At 41.6% G+C, this 25,907-nt stretch overlaps 1 protein-coding gene across 6 annotated transcripts in view; it reads left to right on the top strand.

Annotated features, from left to right (window-relative positions):
* Positions 1-2,749: 2,749 nt before the first annotated feature.
* The window catches only part of USP24 (ubiquitin specific peptidase 24), a 61,398-nt gene continuing 38,240 nt past the window's right edge, over positions 2,750-25,907 (top strand). For 4 of the 6 annotated variants that reach the window (XR_010366585.1, XR_010366584.1, XM_064428965.1 and 1 more), the window contains exons 1-12: positions 2,750-3,268; positions 15,207-15,372; positions 16,335-16,402; positions 17,835-17,978; positions 18,472-18,594; positions 19,476-19,511; positions 20,051-20,116; positions 21,621-21,686; positions 22,517-22,591; positions 23,313-23,471; positions 24,550-24,664; positions 25,169-25,272. Coding sequence is in view for 4 of the 6 variants with exons in the window: in XM_064428965.1 (XP_064285035.1) it covers positions 2,960-3,268; positions 15,207-15,372; positions 16,335-16,402; positions 17,835-17,978; positions 18,472-18,594; positions 19,476-19,511; positions 20,051-20,116; positions 21,621-21,686; positions 22,517-22,591; positions 23,313-23,471; positions 24,550-24,664; positions 25,169-25,272 (1,431 nt within the window). In the remaining 2 variants the exon portion in view is untranslated. The remainder of the gene's footprint in view (positions 3,269-15,206; positions 15,373-16,334; positions 16,403-17,834; positions 17,979-18,471; positions 18,595-19,475; positions 19,512-20,050; positions 20,117-21,620; positions 21,687-22,516; positions 22,592-23,312; positions 23,472-24,549; positions 24,665-25,168; positions 25,273-25,907) is intronic. The other 2 variants (XM_064428966.1, XM_064428964.1) reach the window with 1 other exon arrangement.

Genomic DNA, 25,907 nt, shown 5'->3' with positions numbered 1-25,907 from the left:
GGTAACCACACAGGCACAAACTCCAAGTCATCTAAAGGCAGATTTCAGGGATATTTATTCCTCCTCTTCAGTTTATTTCCTTCCCTTTTCTCTCTCAGCTCCTGGTGCCCCACAGAGAATCACTCACTGTTCCCTTTCGTTGTTCTCAGACAAGTTTTCTCTGCTTCTCCCTGCAACTTTTCTAGACAAGGCAATGCATGAAAAACATTTGCAAACTGGGACTTTCAGGCTGAATAATGTCTAGAAAAGGATGTGGCCATTCCTTCACTAAGCTGGAATGTGTGATCTTGTCCTCCAAGCAGTCTCCAGAGAGGTGCTGTCAGTGAAGTGTGTAAAAAATGCTTTGAGGACCAGCACCCCTCACTGTCAGTTTTGTCAAGCTCCTGTGTCCAAGCATTATTCTCACCTACTGGTAAATTCAAATCCCCCCAAACTTCTCTCAGGACAGCTGGATTACAGAGCACGAGTAATTTAATGGCAAAGCATCCTCTTCTTCCTTTGCCACTTGGGATTACAATTACTTCCTCCATCACTTGTGTACTTTTCATTAATTAGCTCAGCACAAATTTACAGGAGAATTTCCCTGAAATAATTCTAAAAGCAGTAATGACATCTAATAAATTTCTTACTTTTTCCTACAAACTTTTTTGCATTAGTAGGGGAAAATTATGCCAACTGACTTCATTAGGCTGTGGGGATTAAACCATCATTTATAATACCCTTTAAAAATGAGAAAGTGTCATTTAAATGTTAGTCACATGAGTAAGCAGTGAGTCAATATTCTGCATATTAACTGAATGCATTTGAAGTGCTGGAGTTTTTCTGAAGCCTGCCAAGACTGAGCCATAACAATTTCTTTTGTAGCTGGAGATCAGCCTGAATAAAAGACCTTCCTAAGATCCAGAAGGTGAAGATGAGAGTTATATACACATTATCTCCATTCCACTGAATGTCAGCTTAGAGGAAAAAAAAAAAAAACAACTCAGAGGGGATTGAGCAAGAAGATGTGATTACTTTTCAGGAAAGTAAGAGAGCACTGGTGCCATACTGCAATCTAAAAATTAATCCAAAATCTGCCAGTCCAACAGCCTGATCTATCAGTTTGTCTCTTTCAAAGACCAACCGAGCTCTGAAAGTTCATGTTAGAGACCCAAATAATGCTTGTGTTGCCTACAATTGAAACTTTCCTTTATGCTGAATGTGATTTGTATCTGAGACATCAGACAGGGGTTTCTGGAATCCTAACCCCAGAGTCAGTTGCTGTTAATACAAAATAGCTTGCCTGAAAACATGAGCCTCCAAAACCAAATGTTTATATGCAGATACCAGCACTGATCTTGACAAATCTTCTATCTGTTTCCTCCTTCCTCCTCTCCTCTGGACACAGAAAATACATTGTCACAATGAGGTAATAAATTTAGCCTGGGAGAGTGCCAGGAGATCCAGATCTGCTGACTTCTGGGCAATACAAGAGCTCACTACGCATGTTTAAGAACACATACAACTTTCTCTCTGCTTTGGGCACTAGAATTTTTATTTTCCTGATTGTACTCTGCTTCATGTGTATAGACAGAAGGTACTTCAAAGATCATCTAGATCCAACCCCTGCCATGGCAGGGACACCTTCCCTGTCCCAGGCTGCTCCAAGCCCATCCACCCTGGTCTGGGACAGTTCCAGGGATGGTGCAGGCACAGCTTCTCTGGGCATCCTCTGCCAGGGCCTCACCACCCTCACAGGGCTGAATTTCCTCCTAATATTAAATTAAAGAATGCCATTCCAGTACCTCCACGACGTGCTCGGGGAGCCAAAGCACTCCCAGCACTGCCACTCCACTCCAGGGCCAGGAGCTGTGGGCAGGGCCGGGAGCGCTGGGCCGCAGGGCCGACCCCATTCCCCCAGCCCAGGGCACAGCTGCCCCCGCCGGCCCTCAGACTGCCCCGGCTGCGCCGTGACCGCCCGGGCCGGCCCCACCGGCACCGGCCCACGGACCGAGCCGGAATGACCGGCGGCAGCGCCGCGCATCCCGCTCTCCCATCCCGGGCTGCCCATGCCCGACAGCCCATCCCGGGCTGCCCAGCCCCGGCAGCCCGTGACACACCGACAGCCGCTCCCCGCCCTGATCCCGACCGCCGTCCCGGTCCCCATCCCCATCCCCACCTCGGCTCCTAACCCTGGTCCATATCCTCGTCCCAGCCCCGATCCCCGGTCCCGATTCCGGTCCCCATCTCCTCTCCCGTTGCCATCCCAAATCCCCATCTCCCCTTCCCGCTCCCGTCCCCAATCCCTATCTCCCCTTCCCGTTCCCGTTCCCATTCCCATTCCCGTTCCCGTTCCCGTTCCCGTTCCCATCCCCGTTCCCGTTCCCGTTCCCATCCCCGTTCCCGTTCCCGTTCCCGTCCCCGTTCCCGTTCCCGTTCCCGTTCCCGTTCCCATCCCCGTTCCCGTTCCCGTTCCCGTTCCCGTCCCCGTCCCCGTCCCCGTCCCCGTCCCCGTCCCCGTCCCCGTCCCCGTCCCCGTTCCCGTTCCCGTTCCCATCCCCATCCCGGTCCCGGTCCCGCTCCCCTCACACCGCCGCCCGCCCCCTCGGCCACGCCCCCTTCCCACGCCGCTCCATTCATCCCCCAGCCTCCCCCGTCACGTGACGCGGGCGCTCCCCGCCCGCGGCTTCGCCGCCGCTTCCGGGCCGGGCGGAGGGCGGGGCAGGGGCGGGGCCGGGGCGCGCGCGGGGGGGCGGGGCTGGGGCGGGGCGGGGCGGCCGCCGCGGCGGCGGCGGCGGGAGGGGAGCGGCGCTCCCGGCAACATGGCGGCGCGCGGGGCGGGCAGCGCCTGAGCCCGGCGCCTCTCGCTCCGCGGGGCTTCCCCCGGCCCCGGCCTCTTCTTCTTCCTCTTCCTCCTCCTCGTCCTCCTTCTCCCACTCCTCCTGCTGCCGCTGCCCCTAGCCCGCTCCCCGGCGCGGCCATGGAGAGCGAGGAGGAGCAGCACATGACCACGCTGCTCTGCATGGGCTTCTCGGACGCGGCCGCCATCCGCAAGGCCCTGCGCCTGGCCAAGAACGACATCAACGAGGCCGTGGCGCTGCTCACCAACGAGCGGCCCGGCCTCCACTACGGCGGCTACGAGCCCATGGAGAGCGGGCAGGGCCCGCCGGGCGGGCACGGCTCCCCGGCCGGCGGGCAGGGCCCCCGCGGCGGCGGCGACGGGGACGGCGGAGGCGGCGGGGGCGGCTTCGACCCGCCGCCCGCCTACCACGAAGTGGTGGAGACCGAGGTGAGCTGCGGGCGGTCCCGGGGCGGTGGGAGCCACCGCAGCCTCGCCGCTGTCGGGGCCGGGGGAGTGCCCGGGGTCCCTCCGTCGCTGCCCGGGCCCGGCGCTCCTCGTCCCCCCGCGTTCCCCGCCTGCCGCCCGCCCGGCGCGCTCCCCAGCCCCGTTCCCTGCCGTCGCTGCAAGGTGAAGCGCGCCCAGGGTTTTCCTTGGCATTCCAGGAATGTGTGGCTACCGTAGGGCTCTGCTTTTCGCTCCCCCTCTTGTGCCTTCTTGCATAATTCCCGTGACTAAGGGCTGTCTATTTTTTTTAAACTGTTTGCACAATGTGAAGGAAAGCGCAGTGTGGGTATGACTTTATGTACAGTTTTATTTGGGTAAGCTGAGCGTAAGTTCTGAAATAGGAACCCAGTGAGGTCAAATGTTTTTTCAGAACGGAGCTTTAACTCATTACTTAGGGCTGTGATGTAGATAGAAGTGCTGGGCAATGTCAGCCTTTCCCAGCTTCTCTCCTTCCTCCTTGTTTGCCTTTCTCTCTCTTCCATCCTCTTCCAGAACTCTGCACCCTTCAGCCAGCAGATACACTCAGATGCTCTCCTTGCTGTCTGGAACAGTCTTGTAGTGCTTTCCTATAAAGTCTTCTCCTCCTCCTGGTCTTTTTCCCAAAACTTCACAGTGTGCTCACAAGAAAAGAGCTAATTAGTAGTGTCCAGACTGTGGGACCCGTGGGGATGAGAACAGCAGAAAGCCTCTCTGTGTGATACCAAAGGGCCACCTTGTGCATCCTCTGCCTCAAGAAGTGGTCAAGAGCAGATGCTTAAGCTCTTGAATAAAACCAGGGAACCTCGTGTCCCAGCCTCCAGTGACGAGCATCCTGAGGGTTTTCTGTGCCGGTCAGTCTTCTCCCTTTCTGTGCATGCATGTGTACGTGTCCATAAATAAATCCATGAGGAATCCACGGGCGTATCTGGTGCGTAACTACACTTGCACAGATCATCCGTATCCGTAGCCTCGGCGCGCTGACGTCCAGCCCTGCGGAATAAAGATAGGTGATCCTGCTCACTGAATTAACTGGGTTAGAGCCTGAGCTGCTCTAAGCTGCTGATGTGTGCTTGTGGAGTAAGGTGATCCGTGGGATGGCACGTGTGCCCTGCAGGAACGGAGCCGCTCCTTGCCTTCCCTGGAGCGCCAGGGAAGCGGTTTCCAACCTTTGCTGTGAAGGATTGAGAGGGGATGAGAGTTCTTGTTGGCGTTTGGGTTGGATGTGCTTCGAGCTGGGACAGTCTGCCTTGTCAGTGTGACATTTCAAGTGAAGCTGTCAGTGTAAACTTCAGAGAAGCGCTTTTCTCCCCGCTCTTGTTCCCGTTGCAAATGGCGCTTTGACAACTCTCAGAGGATTCTCCCGCCCCCCATTATTTCATCCTGTACTTCTCATCAAATTTACTTACGCTTTATAATAGTTTCCTTTGCCACTCACCTTCTTGTTTGCTCTGATTTGTGTTCTTTTTAACCCACAGGAGGGAAGTCAAAACATTTCATTACAGGTAAATCACTGCACAGAGCAGGCATTTCGGAAGGATTGAGTTGTCTTGGTAAATGAAACTTTATATAAATTCATGCCTCAGTTTAGAAATTGGATTCATTTGCAGATGAGCATCTGTCAACTCCTGCACGTGTATGCAAAACAGTATTTTTGTAATGAAAGAGTTACGTCTATAAAAGTCCTGAGACTGGAATTGTTGCCTGTGCATATTTGTCTAACGCTGCAGTACAATTTAACAGCTTTTGACATACATTTTATGAAAGTAGGAAAGTGATATATGATCAGTTCTTGGGGTTTTTTATTCATCAGCTGTTATCTAGCATTATATTTAATAAGCTACAGCTATTCTTTAAGTGGTTAATCAGTAATTAATCAGGTTAATCAGTAGTTTTCCATTCAGCAGAAGGTTATGGCATATGAAGCTGTACAGAAAGCCATTGCAGAAGCAGCTATATTATTCATTGTAGTCATACACATTATGGTGAAACATATTGTACCCCATGCTGTCTTGTGGTAATTCAGATGTTATTTCTGGTTTTCTTCCTCTCAGTATCATCTCTCTTTCTAACAGCTCTTCAAGTGTGTATTCTTCTTTCTCTTCATAATGCCAGTTTTAACTTTTATTCAGTGGGGAGGAAGTGGCCTGTCAGATTTTTGGATTTTACATATCAGCAACAGGAGATAAAGAGAAGAAAAATCACAGGAGAAGAATTCTTAGAAATTTTCCCCCAAGTAAAATGTTCCAATCTAATACTTCATGAACAAAAGTTAGGGTTAAATGTTATAATTTAAGAATAACAAGAATGCTTCAGTCGTTCTTCAAAATGCATATAACAGGTCTGTACTTTGAATTTACATGCTTTTTTTGGCTGAGCACACTTTAGCATGCATATAAGAATAGGTCTATGAATGATTAAACACTTTACATTTTCCCTAATCAGTAATGAATCCATTATGTTTGCATATGCTTATTTGGTCTCTATTACATAATGTTAGAATCTGTTCAGCATTCATGTGGATCAAAGAAAAGCTTGTCTAGTGGTTTTCTTTGAGAGGAGCACAGCTACCAGATACATATCATACTAGTTAAAACATGTTTTCTTTAGATAAGGCTTTAAAAATCAGTGTGAATCTTTTTTCAGTGGTCCAGGCTGCTGGTCTTCAGGGCTGTCTGAAAGTGTAAAAGAAGCCTGAATTTGGAGTAACTGGCCCAGAAGCAAGATATCTGCTGTGAGCTGGCCCAGCATACGCCCTGTGCTTTCTTTCTGTATGAGGCTTGAGGTGAAGGTGTGCATAAATTTCAATTTCATGAGGTTAAAACTTCAGTTTCAGCAGGCTGGTGTTTCCCTATTGCTTCAGTTTTGGGTTAATAGCTGTGGTGTGCCTTTGGCATTGAAGCTGGTAGCATGACCACACTTAACTCCTCAAAAGGAAAAGGCCAGACAAACTTGGGGGCTTCAGTTCATTTGTGCAGTCTTCCTAAAACCACGGGAAGTTCACCTTGAGGTTTACAGCTGCTTGGAAGTTTTACCCTTTGTAGCACCAAACCACACTGATAGACTGAGGTCACCTGCTTTTCCAAGAGGCAGCTTTGTGTGTTTGACATAAGTTCTGTGTTTATGTCTGTTGACAGAAGTAAATCTTGCAGTTTGGCAGGCATGTGGGGTTTCTGTGTTTATTCCTTAGGCAACATGCAGATTGTCACGGTGTGATTCTGTGCTGAGGGAGGCGGGTGAAGGATGCTGTGCTCATCTCTTCATCTGACTGACAGATAAGCTGCTTTATGAACTGCTGCTAAATCCTTATAATTTAAGACAAGACTATAAATGAGTGTGATGACAACGTCTGTCAGTGTGTCCATGAATTGCCACAATTGCTGGCTTTCATGAGTTTGAGAGGAATGGGGTGGAGAGGAGCAGGCTAAACAAACGTGGGGATTGTGACCAGAGAACTTGAAATTGTGGGGAGGCACAGGTAAAAATATTAAACATATACCAATGGTTTGTGTAACCTTCACTAAAACAACTTTAATTTGCTTTTAAAACAGCTTCTGAGAGCCATTACTGTGACCTTTTAGCTAAATTGTGATGAACAGATTATATTACCCCCTGGCTATTCCTGTCCCCTTCAGCATGTGCTCTTTTGATTTATGTTTTTTTAGTTGAACAGGATCAAAAGCTCATACATGCCAGATTTTACTAGGTAAGGTTTATGATAAAACTTGTCCAAGATTGCTTTTGAGGTGCTGTTTGACTGCAAGAGAAGGGATTTTGTGAAAAAAACACAGGCTGGCGACCGTAGTGAGTGCAGTGCCAGGAACATTCTCACTAGTCATGCTGCAGAACTGTGGTGTTCAAACCCTACCTTTCCTCATCATTAAAGCTCAGGACTGAAAGCAGTTCTGCTACAGATGTGCTTTAGCTTTTAATGTGTAAAATGAGGATAATGGGGTGTGCTTTATTAGGAGAGCCATGGACGTTAGGCTTGTGAAGTTCTTTGATCTTTGAATGGAAGGAGCTGTATTTATTTAAAGACAAAGAAGGTATTTAGCCTTCAAGCAAATGAGATGGATTTCACGCTACAATTCTGCACATTTAAAGTCAGTCTTCTCTCTTGTAAGTAGTCTTGAGCTTTGCAAAAGTGAGTATTTCTTGCATTCTCATGTGGAAGTTTTACAGTGTGGCTTGTCTACGAATTGGCCTTGTAAAACAATTAAGCAATCAAATAAAGCTCTGTGGTGGATTCTGGCATCGAGTCCCTGGCTGGATGCCATCAGAATGTCAAGTGGAATTAGTATTTTAGCACTCTTGGTTTTCAGCATCACTGTTTTCAAAAATGAGTGGCCCTGGTGTGGAACCTCTTTCTATATTCTGGTTCCATTAACACTTCCTTGAAAGCATTTGAAAGAAAATAATCTGGGTTTCATTCTTGATATAACACAGACTATTAGAGATGCTACGTGAAGTTAGGGAAGTAGGGGTGATACTGGTTAATTTTAAATGTAAGCTTTGTTTTGAATAACTCACAAAGTCATTATCATGTAATGTGATCGTTAGAGTAATTGCTGGATTGAGAGGAGCACTCTGTAATTACTGGTTCATTGGTGAAGGTGATGCCTGCAGGGTCAGTGAAGGTGGGAGACAGCTCTGTACAGCCAAATTCTCAGCTGGGCAGGAAGTGTTTCTGGTATAATGTCCTCTGGAAGCATTTTTTGGTCATCTTCCCAGTTTACAGTGCTATTCTGTGGCAGCTGTTTAATAAGGAAGTGAAATGCTGAGGAAGAATGAGAATAAAAACAAATTAGCCAGTGTTAGAAGTTAATTCCAGCAAATCATTTGGATTGCTTTTGGATTAAGGAACAGTAGCCCTTTGTATGAGGAGGGCAAAGAGGAAGTGCCTGTTTCTTTTGTAAGCTTTTATTTTGAAAAAAACACGTATTTGTGCTGCTGTAGGAATAGGCTTTGGTATATATGTTTCAGGGACCAAATTAAAAATTAATTTTAAAAGCCAGTGTTTCTTGCCACTTGATCTTCCTGCCACTACTTTACAGCAGTTCTGGCTTTTCTGATGCCCAGCAGAACTATCTTGAGAGGCATTTAAAGATTTATTTTTTTAATTAATTAGTCACAATTTTGGCATTACACACTGTCAAAATCAGCTGCTTTGTCAGTTCTGGTTTCTGTCTCACTATACATCAGTAGAACAGAAGTCTAGATGAGTGCTTAGCAGCATTATTGAATTAATTTTCCTTTCCAGAGCCTGACCTTTGGTCACTAAAATGTTACAGTAAATACTTTATGTAGTGGTTCTGCAGCACTTCTCTATTAATTCCTGGTGTTTTGGCAAAGGGAGATACAAGTATTGACTTAATTTTAAGTACTGAAATGTTAAGCGTTTGTGATTCATTGTTTTATTGCTTAAAAGCACAGTGTTTATCTGATGTCACACTAAGTTATTCTGGGTTATTTGGAACAAGCATGAGGTTTTGTGCTTATGAAAACTCAAGGGTTGGGAGGAGTAATGGTGTTGATTCCGAGCCTGGCTGTTTGTAGTTACACTAATGGAGTAAGTTTTTAAATATATCCACACTGTTGGACAACAGTGAAAACACATGGAAGATAAGTGTTTTCCTTGGTTCCTTATGAATGGCATTCCTAACAGTGCTTTCCATGACCTCTCCCTCACCTGCAGCTTATCAGACTTCAAAATACGTTGCCAAAAGTGGTTGCAGTGAATCTCTGCCTCGGATTTCAATGAATGCTGTGGTAATAGCAGTAGAAAAGGGCAAAGAGGCACCTTGTATTTTTGAAGTTAAGTGGAAGTTTTAATTCAAGCGCTATTTTTACAGAGCCTCAGTTGTTTTGTTTTGCTGTGATGCTCAGGACTATGTTTATCTTTGAACAAGCAGGCAGGTACATCAGGGAATATTGCCTGGTAACATCACACCATCACCCTGGAAATCAGGCAGAGAGTACAAGACATGTTTTCAGAAACTCTGAATTAATTCTCAGTTTTGCTGAATTTATTTTTATTTTTCAAATTTGTATCATGTTCCTATTTCCAGGGTTACACAGTTCTTGGTTGTGAGAGATGGGGGACAGAGGGAAGGTGGAGCCATAGGGTTTTTCTGGTTATAATTTGTTATAATCCTTTACAGCTTCTAAGGGTTTAGTCTAAACATACATCCTTGATGGTGTCCTAGTGCAACTCTCAGTTAAGGTCAGTGTCTAAAACCTTCTGTGAGAAAGTTCACTAAATAAATTGGGTTTTTCCATGATGGGATGAGAGTCCAGATCAACTTCAGTTAGGTAGGTGGAGTCTGTAAAAGAGAATTTATTTTCCTTTAGTAGTATACTGGTATCATCCTTTTATACTGGCATGACAAAATACTAGCATTTTTTTCTTGTGACAAGACTGTATTTGTTTGTGTAAAGTAGTCCATAGTAGAAATTTTAAGAGCTTCATTTCTATGAAAAAAGAACAAAACATCTGTGTATCTCACCAACAAGCTTATGTTCTCTTAGCAGAACATAAACAACCAAAAACATTCCTATCTGTTGCTGCACTTAAAATTTTTGCATCCCAATATGTTCCTCTGGATGAAAATTCAAGGGTGAGATGTTGTATCTCTTTAGAACTTAAAAACTGTGACAATACTTTGCGAGTAAATGTCTGTCTGTCTGTCAGTAAAACATTCAGGAAATCACAGTGGCTTTTCTTATCGCCAGATGAGAAACATAACCTGGAAATTCCATACATGACACCATTTTTTGAGTCTTACTAATACTGACATATTCACAAGAGGATCCCAAGCTTGCTCTTAGCAGTGTGGGTCCAATGGGTTCAATCTGAGTGCAGGAAAAGGCAGCTAGGAAATACTCTACAATTTTGTTCCCACATCTGCCACTTAACAAGAGGTGAAGGTTCTTTAACCATCTGGAATACCAGTTTATAAAAAGCAAATAGGTTACAGGTATGAAAATGTAACAGTTTTTTAAACATTCAGTACCTTGTTCTTAGTGTTTATGTGTAAGTGCAAGGTGGTGGATTTGAGGTATTTGAAGGGCTTTGAATTCTTACACTTGTGTTTGAGTTGTAGGAAACAGAATATCCCCCTTTTAGGAGTTAATTAACAGAAAAAAATGTTTGACATCCAGGCGTGAAACTAAAAACTGCTTTAATCAATAGTCTGGCAGGTAGAGGGGCTGTCAGGTCATGACTTCAGGGTTCATAGCTTCTCCCACAATTGGATGGGCACAGTACATCAGAGCAGAGAAATGCTCTGTTTTTCTGGGTGTTTGATATATTTCTCTCACCTTGCCTGCACCTGAGCATTGCAGTGCTGTGCAAACACCTGTGAGTGGTACAGCAGTGCTGTGCAGAGGGGAGCATCCCTGCTGACTCTTGGCAGCTGGAAAAGCTGTAGCATTGGAAAATTGATTTCTTTGTTTTCTGTGTCTGTGATAAAAACTGAAAGGTGGACCTAAAAATTTTTGTCAGCTAGTTCTGGCTTTGTGAATTTTTTTTCATTACTGCTTTTCAGAGCACTTAAACTTTGTCCTCTTTGTTTGTAGGTACATAGTAACAAGGTTTTGTGTTGTTTTGTTTTTTGTTTTTTTTTAACAATGCAATGAAACTTCAAAAATCTGTTTTCTTGGCTACAAAATGATGGTTGTTTTGTGAAAATGACTTATTAGAGAGGCATGGGGTGGAGGTAGCTGCTTGGTCTGCTGGTGTCTTAGAAAGTCTGGTCCTGTTGCTTGTTGAAAGAAACAAGACTTTGGGGTTTTCTTTCCTAAGTTATACTGGATTCAAGAGCACATAATGTGATTTAGTTAAGGTGATAATAGATTCTGTTGGTAGCCTCCTATCAAAATCAAATTAACTAATTATGAATTGACTGTAATTTCATTACTAAAGCTGCCAATTAGAATCAAAACAAGTCTTAAACTCCTTGTTATTTTATGTCAAGTGACTGGTATGGGAGCTGTCAGTGGCTTTAGTTAAACAGTGTTTGATGAGTTAATTAGCTGAATACTGCATGAGTACATTTTGAAGCTTTAAACTGTGACCTTTTGGCAATTAAAGTTAATTCATATTTCAGTTTCTGTGTTAATCTTTGTTCTGTGTTACTCTTCTGTAGAAGCTTTTATGCTACAGATTTAAGCAATGCTTTATTGATCAGATGTTGAACAATTTTTGTTTATTCAGCCTTGCAAGCAAATCTGGGAGGTGCCAGGTCCCCAGAGAGGGAATCTTGAATCAGTGCTTGAGCCTGTTCCTGTGAGGGTATTTCTCCTGGGAGCCTGTGTGTGTGTTTAGCCATAACTGCATTTTCACACCTTGAAAATAAGCCAGAAGAGCCAAGACTGTTAAAACAAGGGGATCTTCAGGGCTTTTGTGCAAAAAGAGATATATCAGAAGGCATGGAAAACCATATTAAAGGTTTGTCAGCAGAAGTTTGTTGGTCTCACTATCTCAGCTGCAGAAATAGCCACAGATTTATGATGTGCACTGTGGCTTCCTGCTGCAGAAAAGAGTAACTGTAATGGCCTTTTAGACAGTTTCTCTTTGGATGACCCATTGGTTACCAGGAGTAGGGTTGGGTGTTTTTTGGCTTTTTGCTATTCCGTGGAAGAAAATCTTTACAAATCCTTATCATGTTGGGGGCCAGTCCAGTGCTAAGTCTGTTCAGCCAGAATTGCAGAGTCCTGATGTAGATCATCAGATCATCATCAACTGGCAGGCACCATTCTGAAGTCACCTCTTTGAGGGGAGTGAGATAGATCTTTATATGTATTTATTTATAAACAAGCAAACAAACCCCATAGTTAGTTCCCCAAAGCCAAGATTGGGCAAATCACTTTTTGGGAAACTGACATGGCCTTGTATCCTATTTACTTTCTCATATACCATAATTTTTCTTCAAAATCTTGTATTTCCTCCATGGACCTTTGTCAGTAGGGTTTGCAGTGACAGTTCCTGAGCTCCTCAGTTGCAGAGCATTAATTGTGGGTACGTGTTCAGGGCTGTGTTGCATTTGTGAGTGTCAGCAGAGAAGTGAATTCTCCAGGCTGTGAGATCTGTGTGCAGATCTCCAGCCAGCATAAGATGATGCAAGAACTGAGCTGACGTTTCACCTTGCTGCAGCAGCTGCTGCTAATAAATCCCTCACTTTAAAGAGCAGTGCCAAAATTGATTTAAAAATTGGGTGGTGAACAGTTTGGGCTTTTTCATGTGCAGAAAGACACTAATTATGAAAGAGCAGCAGTAAGTCTTTAAAGAGACTGTTTCTTCTAGTGGATTTGGTTTAAGAAACACAACTCAGTCTCCACTAATATAATGTGAACATAGCTGTAATCTCCCAGAAATGCAGAGTGTTAAATTTATTAATGGTTTGGAGGGGAATTTGGGTTTTAAACTGCCTGGCTGTGTATTTGAGACTGTCACAGGTTTCACAGTAGCTGTGAAGCTATGTGGATGTGATGTGTTCTAAAATTAACACATGAACTTGATACTTTCTGCACATGGTTTTAGTAGCAGAGCACTGTCAAGCAAGCAGCCTCATTGCCTCTAATTCCTGGAAAGTGCCAAAAGCATGCTCCTTCAATGCAAATAGCTCCCATTACTATTAGGGCAATATTCCAAATACCACACTCATTTTTTGTGTAAAGCCATCTTTTCACTGCACTGTTGGTTGACTCAATCTAGCAATAGTCCAGATGTTTTCCAAGCATAATTTAGGAGAATGTGGGAGCTGAATGTACAGTGAAGAACGTGTATTATTTAACTTTCCATATGAATTTCTGTGTCATGGACCCTGACAATCACTTGTGTGGAAGCAGGCAATTAATGAGCAGCATTGCTGGGATGCAGATGGGAAAGCAGAACAAGAAGTGGAGTTTTTCATCTGCAGTTGAAGGTCTGCATTGCTGTTCTGCACCTCTTTAGATACCAGTTGCTGTCTCTGCGTTTATTTAAGGTGGACACTTTCCTCCAGGGAATGAAGCAACTGTTGCTCTGTGTCTGTAACATTTGTTGAAATGTTGCTTTCCTTGGCTACAAGTGGAGGCTGAACTGTAGTCCTTGAATGCCCAGCAATTGGGTGTTTAAGTTGTACTCAGTCTGTCTTTATTATACTAAAAGTTCATTCCTGCTCTGTTACTGTGAGCACTTTATAATTGCACACTTGTTTTCTGTAGGAAATGGTTTTCTTTTCTGCATGGGTATTCTTTACAGAAGCTGTATAATTAACAGTTGAATTTCTACAAAATTCTTCTAAATAATTTCAGCGTCTTTACATGTAGACCTTCAAACAACCCTTCTCCAAAACCTGAAGTATTTAAGCAGGGTGTGACTTGCTAGATGGGAATTACATCAGGCTTCCATGCACAGTGCTGGATCAGGTGACCACAATTTCTGAAGCTGATATTCAGGTCTGCTAAAGTACAACCTCCCATAAAGACAAACTGAGCACAAAGTGTTTAGTAGGGGGTTGGAGAAAGGCAGCACTTTATTTCCCAAACAGCAATATGTGTTTTTTTTCTAAGCAGTGTTCTGCTCCTATAAATTGTCCTGTTGCTCTCCAGAATGTTAGCAAGTCCAGCCCACATGCTGCCCGTGAACTTTAAAGGTTAAGCTCTGCACAATTGCTGTTCCCTGGCTTAATAGTTTTGAACCATTATGAAGGTGAATGACACATTTACTTTTTAAAAACAGATCTAATCCTACAAATAGCAAATGCAGTGAGAGAGCTGGAAGCACACTTGTGTGCATGCATTGATTTTGTTCTTGGTATTCATCTCCAGAATTCAGTTCTTTCTTCTGGTTTATTCCTTTCTAGTTGTTCCATTCACTTTCCTGACACTGTCTGGTTTTTACTTTCGAATGTGTTTCCTGCTTGTCCTTCCTCCCTCCATGTCCCTGGCTTCTTTCTCAGTGGGATCTTGTTACCATCACTGCTCTTGTTTTCCACTGTCTCTGACAGTGGCTCCTGCTCGCTGCCAGGCCTGATCCAGACATTCTGTCCTTTCTCCTGCTGGCTTTGCCTGCTGTTGTGGAGGCAGGGAATGGTAGTCCATGTGAACTCTTTGACACTTCGGGTACCTGGCATCTCTAGGAGGTTAAAAAATAAACAAAAGAAAATAAATGAATAACTTGTCTACTCTTTCTTTGCTGCTGCTGAGGCAGTTACCTCATATGGCATATAGTGGAGAGCAGGGGGTAATTCTGTGTCCTGTACACAGAAATAGCTGCTCTTTAGTGCCACTAGCAAGGAAACCTGTAATGCTTAGTTGCAGTCACCTGCTTGCCTTTTCCCTCTTACCTTTCAGGATATTTGTCAGTAACTCATTATGACTTCAGGAGAAGGATAATTACATTACCTTGTTGGACAGCTATATTTGATGTAGGTTTTTCTTTAGATTATTAGTTAGTAAAAGAAAATCGTGATGTACTGAAACAGTATACTGTATTTCTAGTGTGATGGGGTGAAATGGACTTCCCTTAGAGTAAACTATTCCCATATTCTACAGGAGCTGTTGAACAGAGGATTAATGTGCAGATCTATGGAGATCAAAATTTGTACTCTACAGTCTCCCAGGGACTGGAAGTACTTATCACCTGGCTCTAGGATCTGATATGCTATGGAACAAGATTTGCTGCTTAAATAGGCAATTAGTTAGCAATTAGTTATGTAAACATGGTAGTTATCACCTCCATGAAATACATCCAGGTATGTAATCCCTTCAAATTGAAATATTCAATTCTACTTTGAAAAACACAAGCAGCCTCAGGGTTGAGAATTTGACATGCTTGTTACAAGCACAGCTGCCTTTTCTAAACCCTTTAATGTGTTTAGGAAACTGTTTCACTTGAACTTTTTTTTTTTTCCACCTGCAGAAAAATGATGAGAATGGGAATTGCTCTGGTGAAGGGATTGAGTTTCCAACAACCAACTTGTATGAGCTGGAGAGCAGAGTTTTGACAGATCACTGGTCCATACCCTACAAGAGGGAGGAGTCTCTAGGCAAGTGCCTAATTGCATCCACCTACCTGGCCAGACTGGGTAAGTTCCCTTTCACAGTTGCACAGATTATCTGCTCAGAGGGTGTCACAGATAGAATGTTGGGCAGCTGGGTATTTCACTTGAATCTTGCTGCTGTTTACTTGCACCCTACACAACAATCACATCTCTGGGAAAGTGTTTAGCAGTGAACTGTTCTACCCAATGCTGTGAGAACATCATTGATCTCTTTTCTTTCTCTTTAAAGTCATTTGTTTACTTAAGTTTTTTTCAAAAAGTGGCACACATGTTTATTTATGTTCTAATAATTGTGGGAATTACATATTTTCAGAGCTAAATTACTGACTTTTTTTTTTTTCTTGTGCTGGTTATTTTCCATTCATAAAGCAAGCTGTCATCTCAATCCCTGCTGTACCATTCTTGTATAAGTGGTTGCTTTTCCCTGGTGAAGTGCTTATATTGCACGAGATCTGATTTTGACTCTTCTTATTCAGTACTCTGGCTGGGGCTAAGAGTGTTATGGAGGCACCACACCCAAAAACTGGTGTATAATGAGAGTACAAGATAGATTTTCAGTCATGCCTGATGGCAGACTAAAGGAATGTTGTAATCTCTTGGAAGAATAGAAGTTATTAAGTGGTTCTGGTTTGCTTCTCTGTTTCCAATCTGTGTTAAAAGGCTGTGCTTTAGTTTTGGTGCGAGGCTGTGAAGCATCAGTAGGATGAATTGTAAACTCTGAAGTTTGCAAGTTACTTATGGTGCTAATAATGCTTGAAAAACCTGTAAAAGGTATTGGGAAATTAATTCTTAGTTCTGAAAGGCAGGTTCTCTCAAGTCATGTTTTTTCTGGCTTTAAAAGCATGCTAATTATGAAAGAACAGTAGCACTTTTACTACTGCTAGTTTGGGTTGGTGTTACCTCAAATTTGCAGCAAGGTCTCCGAGATCATCTTAAGAAGTAAATTTTTTAAAATACTGTTAAATAGCACTCTCTTTTCTGTAAAGGTCTTTCTGATTCTGATGAGAATTGCAAGAGGTTTATGGACAGATGCATGCCTGAAGCATTTAAAAAGGTAAGTAGGTACAGTAGGCCAGTTCAATGTTTCTTTGTGTTGTTTATGGTGGAAATAGTGTTTTGTAATCCAGACTTCAGGCAAATACTGAATGGGTTGTTAGATTAAAATCACACTCAAAATATTTTCCTAGATTAAAATCATAGAAATTAAATTTAAATCATACAAGTTCCCAATTCTGTAACTCTGGCCAACTTCAGCACTTAGCTTTTTTTTTTTTTTTTTTTTCCTCCTCTTAAATGAAGAGCACAGAGCCCAAAGAGAGGTTTAAAGACCCTTGGATATGGCCACTGGTGGCAAGTTCATGTCAGATTTTCATTAACTATTGTTTCTGTTATTTCTTCAGAGGGTTGCTAAATTCTTTTCATAATCCATTCCGAATTTTGTCTTTCACCTCAGTTTTCAATGCCCTGTGTTTCTCTGGGCTGTTGTGAATTTGCTCTATAGAGCTTCCCAAACTAATTGACTTCCCACTATTCCATCCACTTTAGGTACTGCCTAAATTTCCTGCCCAGTATTTAGACAATATCTATAAAAACACATACATACCCTTTAAAAAGTTACTTTGTCCTAGTGTTAAAATACTGAGAATATAACTTCATTTAAGAAGGCAGAAATTTAAGGGATTTTTTTTTTCATTTAATTATCAGAGTACTGATCTTACATACAATAGTTTTATATCACTTTGTGGTTTTTGCATATGAAATAAACAATGTAGATTGTTCCTCCAGAAGGATAATCTGTAGAAATCTAAGTTCAGGATGTGCTGAATTACAATTTGCTGAAATATTTACAAGAAACTCTATTAATGGTACAAAAAGTGATTGCATTTAAACTATTAAGTCTTTTATCTGCTTCTGTTCAGACACAGCAGAAATTAAATGAAATTTGCAGATGGTAGTCAAGTTTCCTTTATAAACAACTATGAAACCAGATTTAAAGAACATGTTTCAGTAGGTGGGAGCAGCATTAAATACCTCTTTCTCTTGGTACATGTGCTTTACTTTCCAATAGAAGCTGCTCAAAAAGTGTGAATTGGTAAGTGGTTACCTCAGCTGAATCAGTGCAGCTTTATGGCTGCCTGTTTCAAGATGTAATGGTTGTGTGTTCAATCTGCAAACAGATTCATTTCATTGTAGCTGTTCTTTGCAAAGGTTACGATCTCTCCTAGTGCATGCAAGTGGAAAACACTTTGATAGATTTTATTTTCTGTCATAAACTGTGATTTAAGGTGTTCTTCCACAAAATTACAAATTGAGTTAACTCTTAAGCCATTAGTGCAGAAAGAACATCTGAGAAACACACCAGACAGTGATGATTGCATTCCAAGAAAACGTTTCTTCTGAAAAAACAGTCTCAGGAGTTGATAAATTTGTCCTTGTTTGTGATTGTGCTCCAACTTTAAAAAAGTTCCTTTTTTTTTCCTTGTTAGCTGTTGACATCCAGTGCTGTTCACAAGTGGGGAACTGAAATCCATGAAGGAATCTACAACATGCTCATGCTGCTGGTGGACCTGGTTGCAGAGAGAGTAAAACAAGATCCTATCCCAGTGGGCCTGCTTGGTGTGCTTACAATGGTACTTGACCCTCTGATGCAGTTTCTAATATCTGGGTATTTGGCATTTTGTATTTATGCAGCTGATGCTTTCTCCAACTGTTTAAGTTGTAGTTCATTGTCTTAAAATCTGCAGCCATTGCTTGCTGCAGATATTTTACATCCAGTATGCAATTCAAAGGAGTGGATGCTGTTAAAAACTTCTGAAAACTAGCAGTTTAAAAAATATATATTTTTGTCACTTTTGCTGTTTATTTTGAGTTCACTTCTCTGTTTTATGGACCTCTGGCTCACACGGTTATTGGATAATTGTCTGTACAGAATAAAGGCTTCAAAATGCTTTATATGTTGAGAACTGAGAGACAGGAGCAGGGGGCTTGTATTCAGCTTTATTTTTTGCTAGATCTTTAACTGTCAGCCAGGAGAATGCTCAGCTGAAATGGTCAAATATTATCAAGATAAGTTTTGAAGCTGGCATAAGGCACCTGTTCATTGCCATGGGCTTTTCTTTGAAGGCATTTAATCCCGACAATGAATATCATTTCAAGAATCGAATGAAGGTGTGCCAGAGAAACTGGGCAGAAGTCTTTGGAGAGGGGAACATGCATGCTGTCTCACCCATATCCACTTTTCAGAAGGTAAGCATGGCCGTGCCCTAAAAACTAATTTTAGGGTGGATGTCTTTGTCTCAGATAAGATTATTTTTTGTAAGACAAAGTTTAAATACGTCACCAAGAATAACTGCAAATAGATGTGGAGTGTATGTTCATCTGTAGACATTAATTTGTGGTCTCAAATTGTTCCAATTCTCTGTTAGAGGCTACATTTAGAAATGGGTGAACTTTCATGTCTAAAGTAGCAGAGCAATCTGTATTTTGCTTTACACATGAAGCACACAACAGGTGGATCTGTGTATTTAAGGACTGACATCTGTTTGGTTCTTGAGAGTGAAATGACCAGGATAACTCCAAGTGTCCAGTTCTAGTAGAGAACTCAGGCTTTTCTGACAGCCAAGGATAAAATATCTTCAACTCAAACACACTGGCAAGGAGGCAGTTTTTTGAGGTTTGCACTGTCTTGTCACAGTTGTTCCAGATGGGTGGGTCCAAACAGCATCAGTGGAGTTGATTTCTCCTTCAGGAAACAAGTTTATGGCTGTAGAAAGAAAATTCTACATCCGCTGCTTTGGGAAAGTAATGTTCCACACTGCTACAGTGCTATAAATACAGTTGCCTGTGAGTCAGCAGCCACAATGTGATCTGTTGCCACAGCACATGGGCAGTGATGTCAGGCAGAGTCCAAAACGGGATGATGCTCATGAGGACCAACCAGAGCTCCAGCTACACTTAATACAGGAGCTGTTACAAACACTGTAATGTACAAACATTTGTGTAATGCTGCATCCATTTGAGGTGTGGGTTAATGGGCTGAATGTGTCTGCCCACATGTCTTTTTCAGAAGACAAATGTTTAGCATTGATGTTGCAGCTGCTAATTTGTTCCTGTTCTTATTGTTCAAGGAACCTCATGGCTGGCTGGTGGATCTGGTAAACAGGGTAGGTAAATGTAAACCAGAATTGCTGTTTGTCACTTGAATCCATTGGTCTTCGGAAATCACTCCTCACTTTTCAGGCAACCTCAAAAAAATTAGTTTGAGATTTTAATCCTGCCTTATAAAATGTAGCTTGTTGAGTTGCTGCCTTCTCCCTTGAGCACCTTTACCCTAACATGGCATCTATGACTGGAGGAATTTGAGAGCCCAGGTGAGGCTGCAATCAAAGGTCCCCTAAGCAGAAGGGCCAGTCCAGTCAGCTGTTGCTGTTTGTGGTCTGCCTTTCTTCCCTCTGTCCATTTTTACTCAGGACAGTGTTTCTAGCTTGATGCTTAAACCCTGCTGCCATGTATAATTGCATTGCATTCCACAGTGTGCCTCTGCATTCCCAAGAAAATATAAAGCTTTGTTTGGATGGGATGCTCCAAGGTAAAGGACATTTGTTGGCATCTCAGGAACTGAGAGTGGAGTGTTTTCTATAATCTCTTATTTAAAGGATAAAATACTGTAGGTCACTGTGTAATACTGATTATTTTATTTCAGTTTGCAGAGTTGGGTGGATTTTCAGCAATTCAGTCCAAACTCAATTCTGAAGATATTGAACTTGGGGTAAGTCCATCTCTTGTCATGAGACTTCTCCCTTTCCATTTTACCTTTCATGTAGAAGTAGCAGTGTCCCTTTTGGCAGTGCTTTTACCTTTTCTTTGGTACCAGAGCAACACTCCCACAGAGCCCTGGAGAAGTGCTGTCAGGCTGAAGGTCAGATGAGGTTGTACATAAGAATCCTGACTGAAGAGCAATTAAGACTTCACAGAGAAGAAGAGAAATTAGTGTACCTTTCTGCTAGCATTCAGCCTTCTGGTTAGACATCAATCAAAGTAGTTTTCTTGTATGTTCACCAGTATGTCCCTGGTTTTCTGTTTACTGCACCCATAGCTGCATTTAACTGCAAGTAAATTGACTTCTGTCATTTATTACAGAAATCACTGTTCAAAGGAAAAAATCCTTAGGAAGACAGACAGTGTCTAATCCTAAAAAACTCAAGAGCAGTGTCTTAAAACTGACTGGTTCAACAGAGCTAAGCTATTTTTGGTGCTGAAGTCTAGCTTGGTTAGTTTTAGCTTCCTAGCCTATATTCAGGAGACTTCCAATTCTTTCAAGCTTTGGAGCATGAGGAGGCTAAAGGAAAATTATGTCATCTGGAACCTTGTCCCCCAGTGTAAAATCAGTCTGCTTCCAGTGACATGCCACTTGGAGGGAATTCAACATCTTTTCTTTGGGTATTGATATTTTCTGCTTTATATAGAGATAAGTTCATATGTGAGCTTGACAGAAGAATGAGGAAAACCTTGATTTACATGCCAGTTCTGTAATAGAAACTTTGACTTGACTTTGTTTAATGATTAATAACGGCTTGCTTAGGAAGGAAATCGGGGTCATTGTCACCTAGTTTGGGCCTTGGATTGCACTGCTGCACACTCAGTTCCACAATTCTTGATCCAGTGTGAAAAGAAACTGATTTTGATGGTATTTACTGGCAAACAAATGCTCTTATACATTTAATTTCTTGACGATAGATACCACTTTAAAATCATGCATTGAAGAGATCTTGACATGTGTATGACACATTTACAAAAGCTTTCTCCCACGTATTGCTTTGGGAAAGAAATTTGCCATATGGCTTTAACCTTAAATTTTGCATTCACACTTTTGATTGCTGTAGAGAGCAAGCAAAATGTGATATGTTCCTTTCCGTCTGTTTATTTCTGTAACTGAAACAGGATCTGTCAGAGAACACTGAACAGAGTGATGAGAGGACCAAGATTAGTGAAAACTGGGAAGGCATTTTTTATTTCAGACAAAAATATATAACACATACTGTGTGCCATATATAATATCTAGCACATACTCTACTGTGTGCCATAGAGTAAATCTTTCTTAAACCATGTGTTGTTGTAAAGGACTTGCACTCCAAAAACAATCATAGCAAGCGACTGGAAATACATAATATAAATTACACTTTTTCACCTTTATTTGCCTTTTAAGCTATAGATTACTAACTATGGAAAGATTCCTTAAATATGCACCTAAATACTTGCTGTCTTTTTTTCAGGCAATCTCTGCATTAGTTCAGCCATTTGGAGTTTGTGCAGAGTATCTTAACTCTTCTGTAGTACAGGTAAAATGTCTTTGTTATGACTTGTAAGAGGACTGAAAATTAATTTCCAACTGTGTTGGTGTGAAACTGGTGACTAATTTGAAAAGCCTTCAAACCTCACGTTGCAGAAAGTACAAGAACCATTTTGAGCATGCTGAGGTGATGAGTAAAGGGCTCAGACAATGTTCAGATTCATTTTCCAAGCAATTATCTGTAGTCATGTATCTACATCTGCAGCAGTGAGAAGCTTTACCACTGCTATTAGTAAGCTTCAGCAGTAGAAGCCATGTGGGAAAGAATCCAGCCTGAAGGATGAATTTTGCTTTCAGTTTAACTTTCTGGTTGAGATCAAGGACATGGATATGAGAGTTTACACTGCAGAAATTGTGGTACAGCAAAATAAATTCACCAGGATCTCTTCTTACGTGCAAACGTACTCCAGGCTTCACTCCTGCCCTCACCACCAAAACCTGTTGACCTGAGTGACTGAAAGAGTTTATTTGAAGAGGATGTAGTTTAGAAGCCCCTGGGAGTAAGAGAGGCACATGCACCTAATAACTGATGTGTTTTTAGAGGTCATTTGGTCTGTCTCTCTTTGCAAACATGCATTACAGTTGTCTGAAATGGGTTCTTACTCTAATTGCTTTTTTTGTTTCCTGGACACAGCTATAGGATAGCTTTATCTTTGTTGTAGTGATGCTTTATGTTTGTTGTAGGTGTAGCTTTATCTCTGAGGTAGTGTTGAGCTTTCAGCTAAGTATTTCCTTTTGCTGCAGTCACGTCTTTCGAGTAATGCAATTGATTTCAGGAAGCATTAAAATGATTGTCATGCCTTTTCTCACGTTCTTTAGCCCATGCTGGATCCAGTCATTCATAAAATGATTAAATATGTACAGAATGTAGAAGAGAAGGACTTGAAAGACAAGGTAATGTTTTACATATTAAATATTTAGGAAGAACTTCCTGCGTGTCTTGGAAATGCTGTCAGTGTAAATTAGAACAATAGCTTTCTTCTCACTGGCAGGAATACAGCCTGTTCTGAATTCTGACTGAATGACATAATGAAAAAGCATTTATCCAATTCCATTCTATACCCTTTTCAGTAAATATCCGGTTTATGACCCTTTCTTAAGTATTTTGCTGCTATCAAATTTTTGGTTTTGTTTGTCCCCTTGTGCAGCATGCTGAATGCTCACTTCTCTGACTCAAAGATATTTACTGACTTGCAGTCTATTAAATTCATATTACTGTTGCAATAGATGTTTGCTTCTGAGAATTTGGTAGTAAAGTTTCTGTGTAACTTGTGGCTACTTCCTGCATTACCCTGAATTTGGCATTCAGTTGTATTAAATTGTGTTTACTTTTTACTTAGTTATAAATTGTTAATTTTAAATAAGAAAGTATTCATAGGTTGTTGAACCAAAGGAGAGCAATTTACCAAATCTGAAGCTTTAACCAGAGGTTTCATTATCTTAAAATTTCTACTGTACAAGTAATACTTCCACATATGTCCCAGGTACTGTGTTTCGATTAACCAGTCTGCTCGGTCACTAAACCCACTCTTTGTGAGTCACTGACATCCATAGCAGAACAGCAAAGATACCAATGCCTCTGTTTGTCCCTTTTTTGTTGTTTTGTTTCAAACAGAGACTGGTGAGTATCCCTGAGCTGCTGTCTGGGATCAAACTGCTGTGTATGCGCTTCCAGCCTGACCTGGTCACGGCGGTCGATGACTTGCGGCTGGACATCCTGCTGCGCATGTTGAAATCCCCCCACTTCAGTGCAAAAATGAATTCCCTCAAAGAAGTAGGTTGGCTTTTTGTCTGGCTGTGTGTGTGCACACGAGCATGGGTTTGGGTAGGATGGGTTGTTAATAAGCCACTGAAACCACAGCCTTAAAAAAAGGAGATGGCGCAATATCTCCTTGGAAGTTCTGTTGCCTTAGCAAAAGCTCGGTTCAAAATAAACACCAAAACAAGTTAATATAACAGGAGTTGTTTATAGCATTAGTAGCCACTGCAAGGCTTCCTAGTTAGACAGAGTTTGAGAAGTGCACTGTTCTAAGAAATGCAATTTTAGATTGATTTATAAGCAGTGGTCTATGCTATTCATTGAATATTCACTCTGGGATAATGCTGAGCATCCTGAGCTATATCCCATTTTTCTTCTTTCACTGAGAGGAAACAGAAAAAACCCAAATGGGACTTAAACCTATATCAATGTCTTAGTCCACTTATATCAGGTCATTGCACTACATAATTGTAGTATTTTATATAGTATTTTTTATTTATTACAGTTGTATGTGGACACTATAGTGTTTCAGAATCCATCTTTGCCGCTTTTTTCCTTCTCTATTTAAGAGAATATTAAGATGTTAAACCTCATTGCTGTTTGGTTCTTAATCATAAATGCTGTGTATCCGTGGTGAATTTATAAAAGTGCAGCTTTTGAAGATTTTAGCAGAAATGTGCTTTTTCTCCCTCGAGTGAGAAGCCTGTATCAGTTCAGTATTGGATAAAAAGTAGGACACTGATTTGAGTGGAACAAGCAGAAGCCTGAGATAACCTACTTCTGGCATATCTGTAGAAAGATACCTGGCATTGCAGGCCAGCTTTTCTATGTCAGACTGAGAATAAGATTCTGCTACATCAGAGACTGATGACATGGTGTTTCTGGCTTATTAAAAAACAAATCCAAAAAGTTAAAAAACCAACACCCCGCAAAAAACAACCAACCCAAAAAATCCCAAACACATTCTGTACTCAAAATATTGCAGGATTCACACTTAAGCTTCATCATGAGCCTTTCTGAATAGATTTCACTCTGTGTGTGAGAGATGCAGGTGGGAATTTTTTGTAAAAATCTTACATTTTGCAATTTTTAGGTAACAAAATTAATAGAAGACAGCACTGTGTCCAAGTCAGTGAAGAATGCAATAGACACAGACCGACTGCTGAATTGGCTCGTGGAGAATTCAGTCCTGTCAATTGCTCTGGAAGGTAAGAACTCTCCCAAAGCCTTTTGGCACATGCTTTGAATGGCTTAAATTTAAAAATCTCCTATCTCCCTTTCAATACACTTTAATGAGCACTATTAACCAAAGAGTTCAAGGTGTTTGTTGTCTCCAAAATAAAGTGAAATCCTGCAAATTCTGTCCTCTTCTGTCATCTAGTACCCTGACATCTGTCTTCTGCTGTACTTGGGGCTTTTTTACTCAAAGTTGGTATATTGTTAGCCTCTAAAAAAGAGAGAAAAGAGGTGTTTCTCTCCTCAAGTAGTAACATTCTGTAGGAGTGCTATCAGATGTATGAAGCAAAACAAAATAAAAATAGAAACAGCCTTGTTCTTTTACTTTGTACTGATCTTTGTCTGTAACAGTAAAGACCATCCAAATGAAGATAGATTTGTTCTCTCCTTTAAAATAATTAGTTCTTTTATATAAATTTAAGGTATCTAATACTGTTTGAGATACATTAATTGAGTTGTTTTTCTTTGTTTCACAGGTAATATAGACCAAGCACAATACTGTGATCGTATAAAGGGAATTATTGAACTGCTGGGCAGCAAATTATCTTTAGATGAGCTCACTAAAATTTGGAAAATTCAGGTAAGCAATCAAGACTAGGCAGGTGCTTTTAGACTGTCTTACAAACAAACATTCAAATGAAGGGATTTTTTAAAATAATCTATACATCTCTATTGCAATGTGGAGGTGTTGAGATTTAAACAGTATAATTAATGCAAAGACTTGATTCTACTTCTTCCTTTACCATGTAAAAGCTATTGTTCTGGCAATTTCTTGCATCACAGCTGCTAAATCCTGTGATGAAGTTCAGTTCTTTGCAACAAGTGTTAAGGGACTGCAAAAGTATTTGACTTGGCATAAGAGGTTGTCAGCCTGAAACAGGTGACAGGAATATTTGTCTAGACCAAACTAAGATATTAATGTTTGTGGGTGAGGGTATGGATTTAAAGTCAGAGTGTGATTTTGAAGACAGTGGGCTCCAACTGTATGAATTCCCATTTACCTTCCTGTACAGACATATAATTGACTGACAAGTCATCTTTTGGCCTTCACTTTAAGGGTATTCAATTTATTATTGTGTGGGGAAGGTGGTTTGAGTGTTTATGTAAGTGACACATGGAAACTTTGACAAGAAACTAATCTTCCACTGCAGGAAATGGTTTTCTTCTCAGTGCAAATGTTGATATTTTAGACTAAACTCATTGAACACTGTCAGG

The sequence above is a fragment of the Passer domesticus genome, chromosome 7 (genome assembly GCF_036417665.1).
Source record: "Passer domesticus isolate bPasDom1 chromosome 7, bPasDom1.hap1, whole genome shotgun sequence".
In the NCBI taxonomy this organism is placed as follows: Eukaryota; Metazoa; Chordata; class Aves; order Passeriformes; family Passeridae; genus Passer; species Passer domesticus.
The sequence above is the reverse complement of the archived record's forward strand: the minus strand, read 5'-3'. Positions and strand labels throughout refer to the sequence as shown.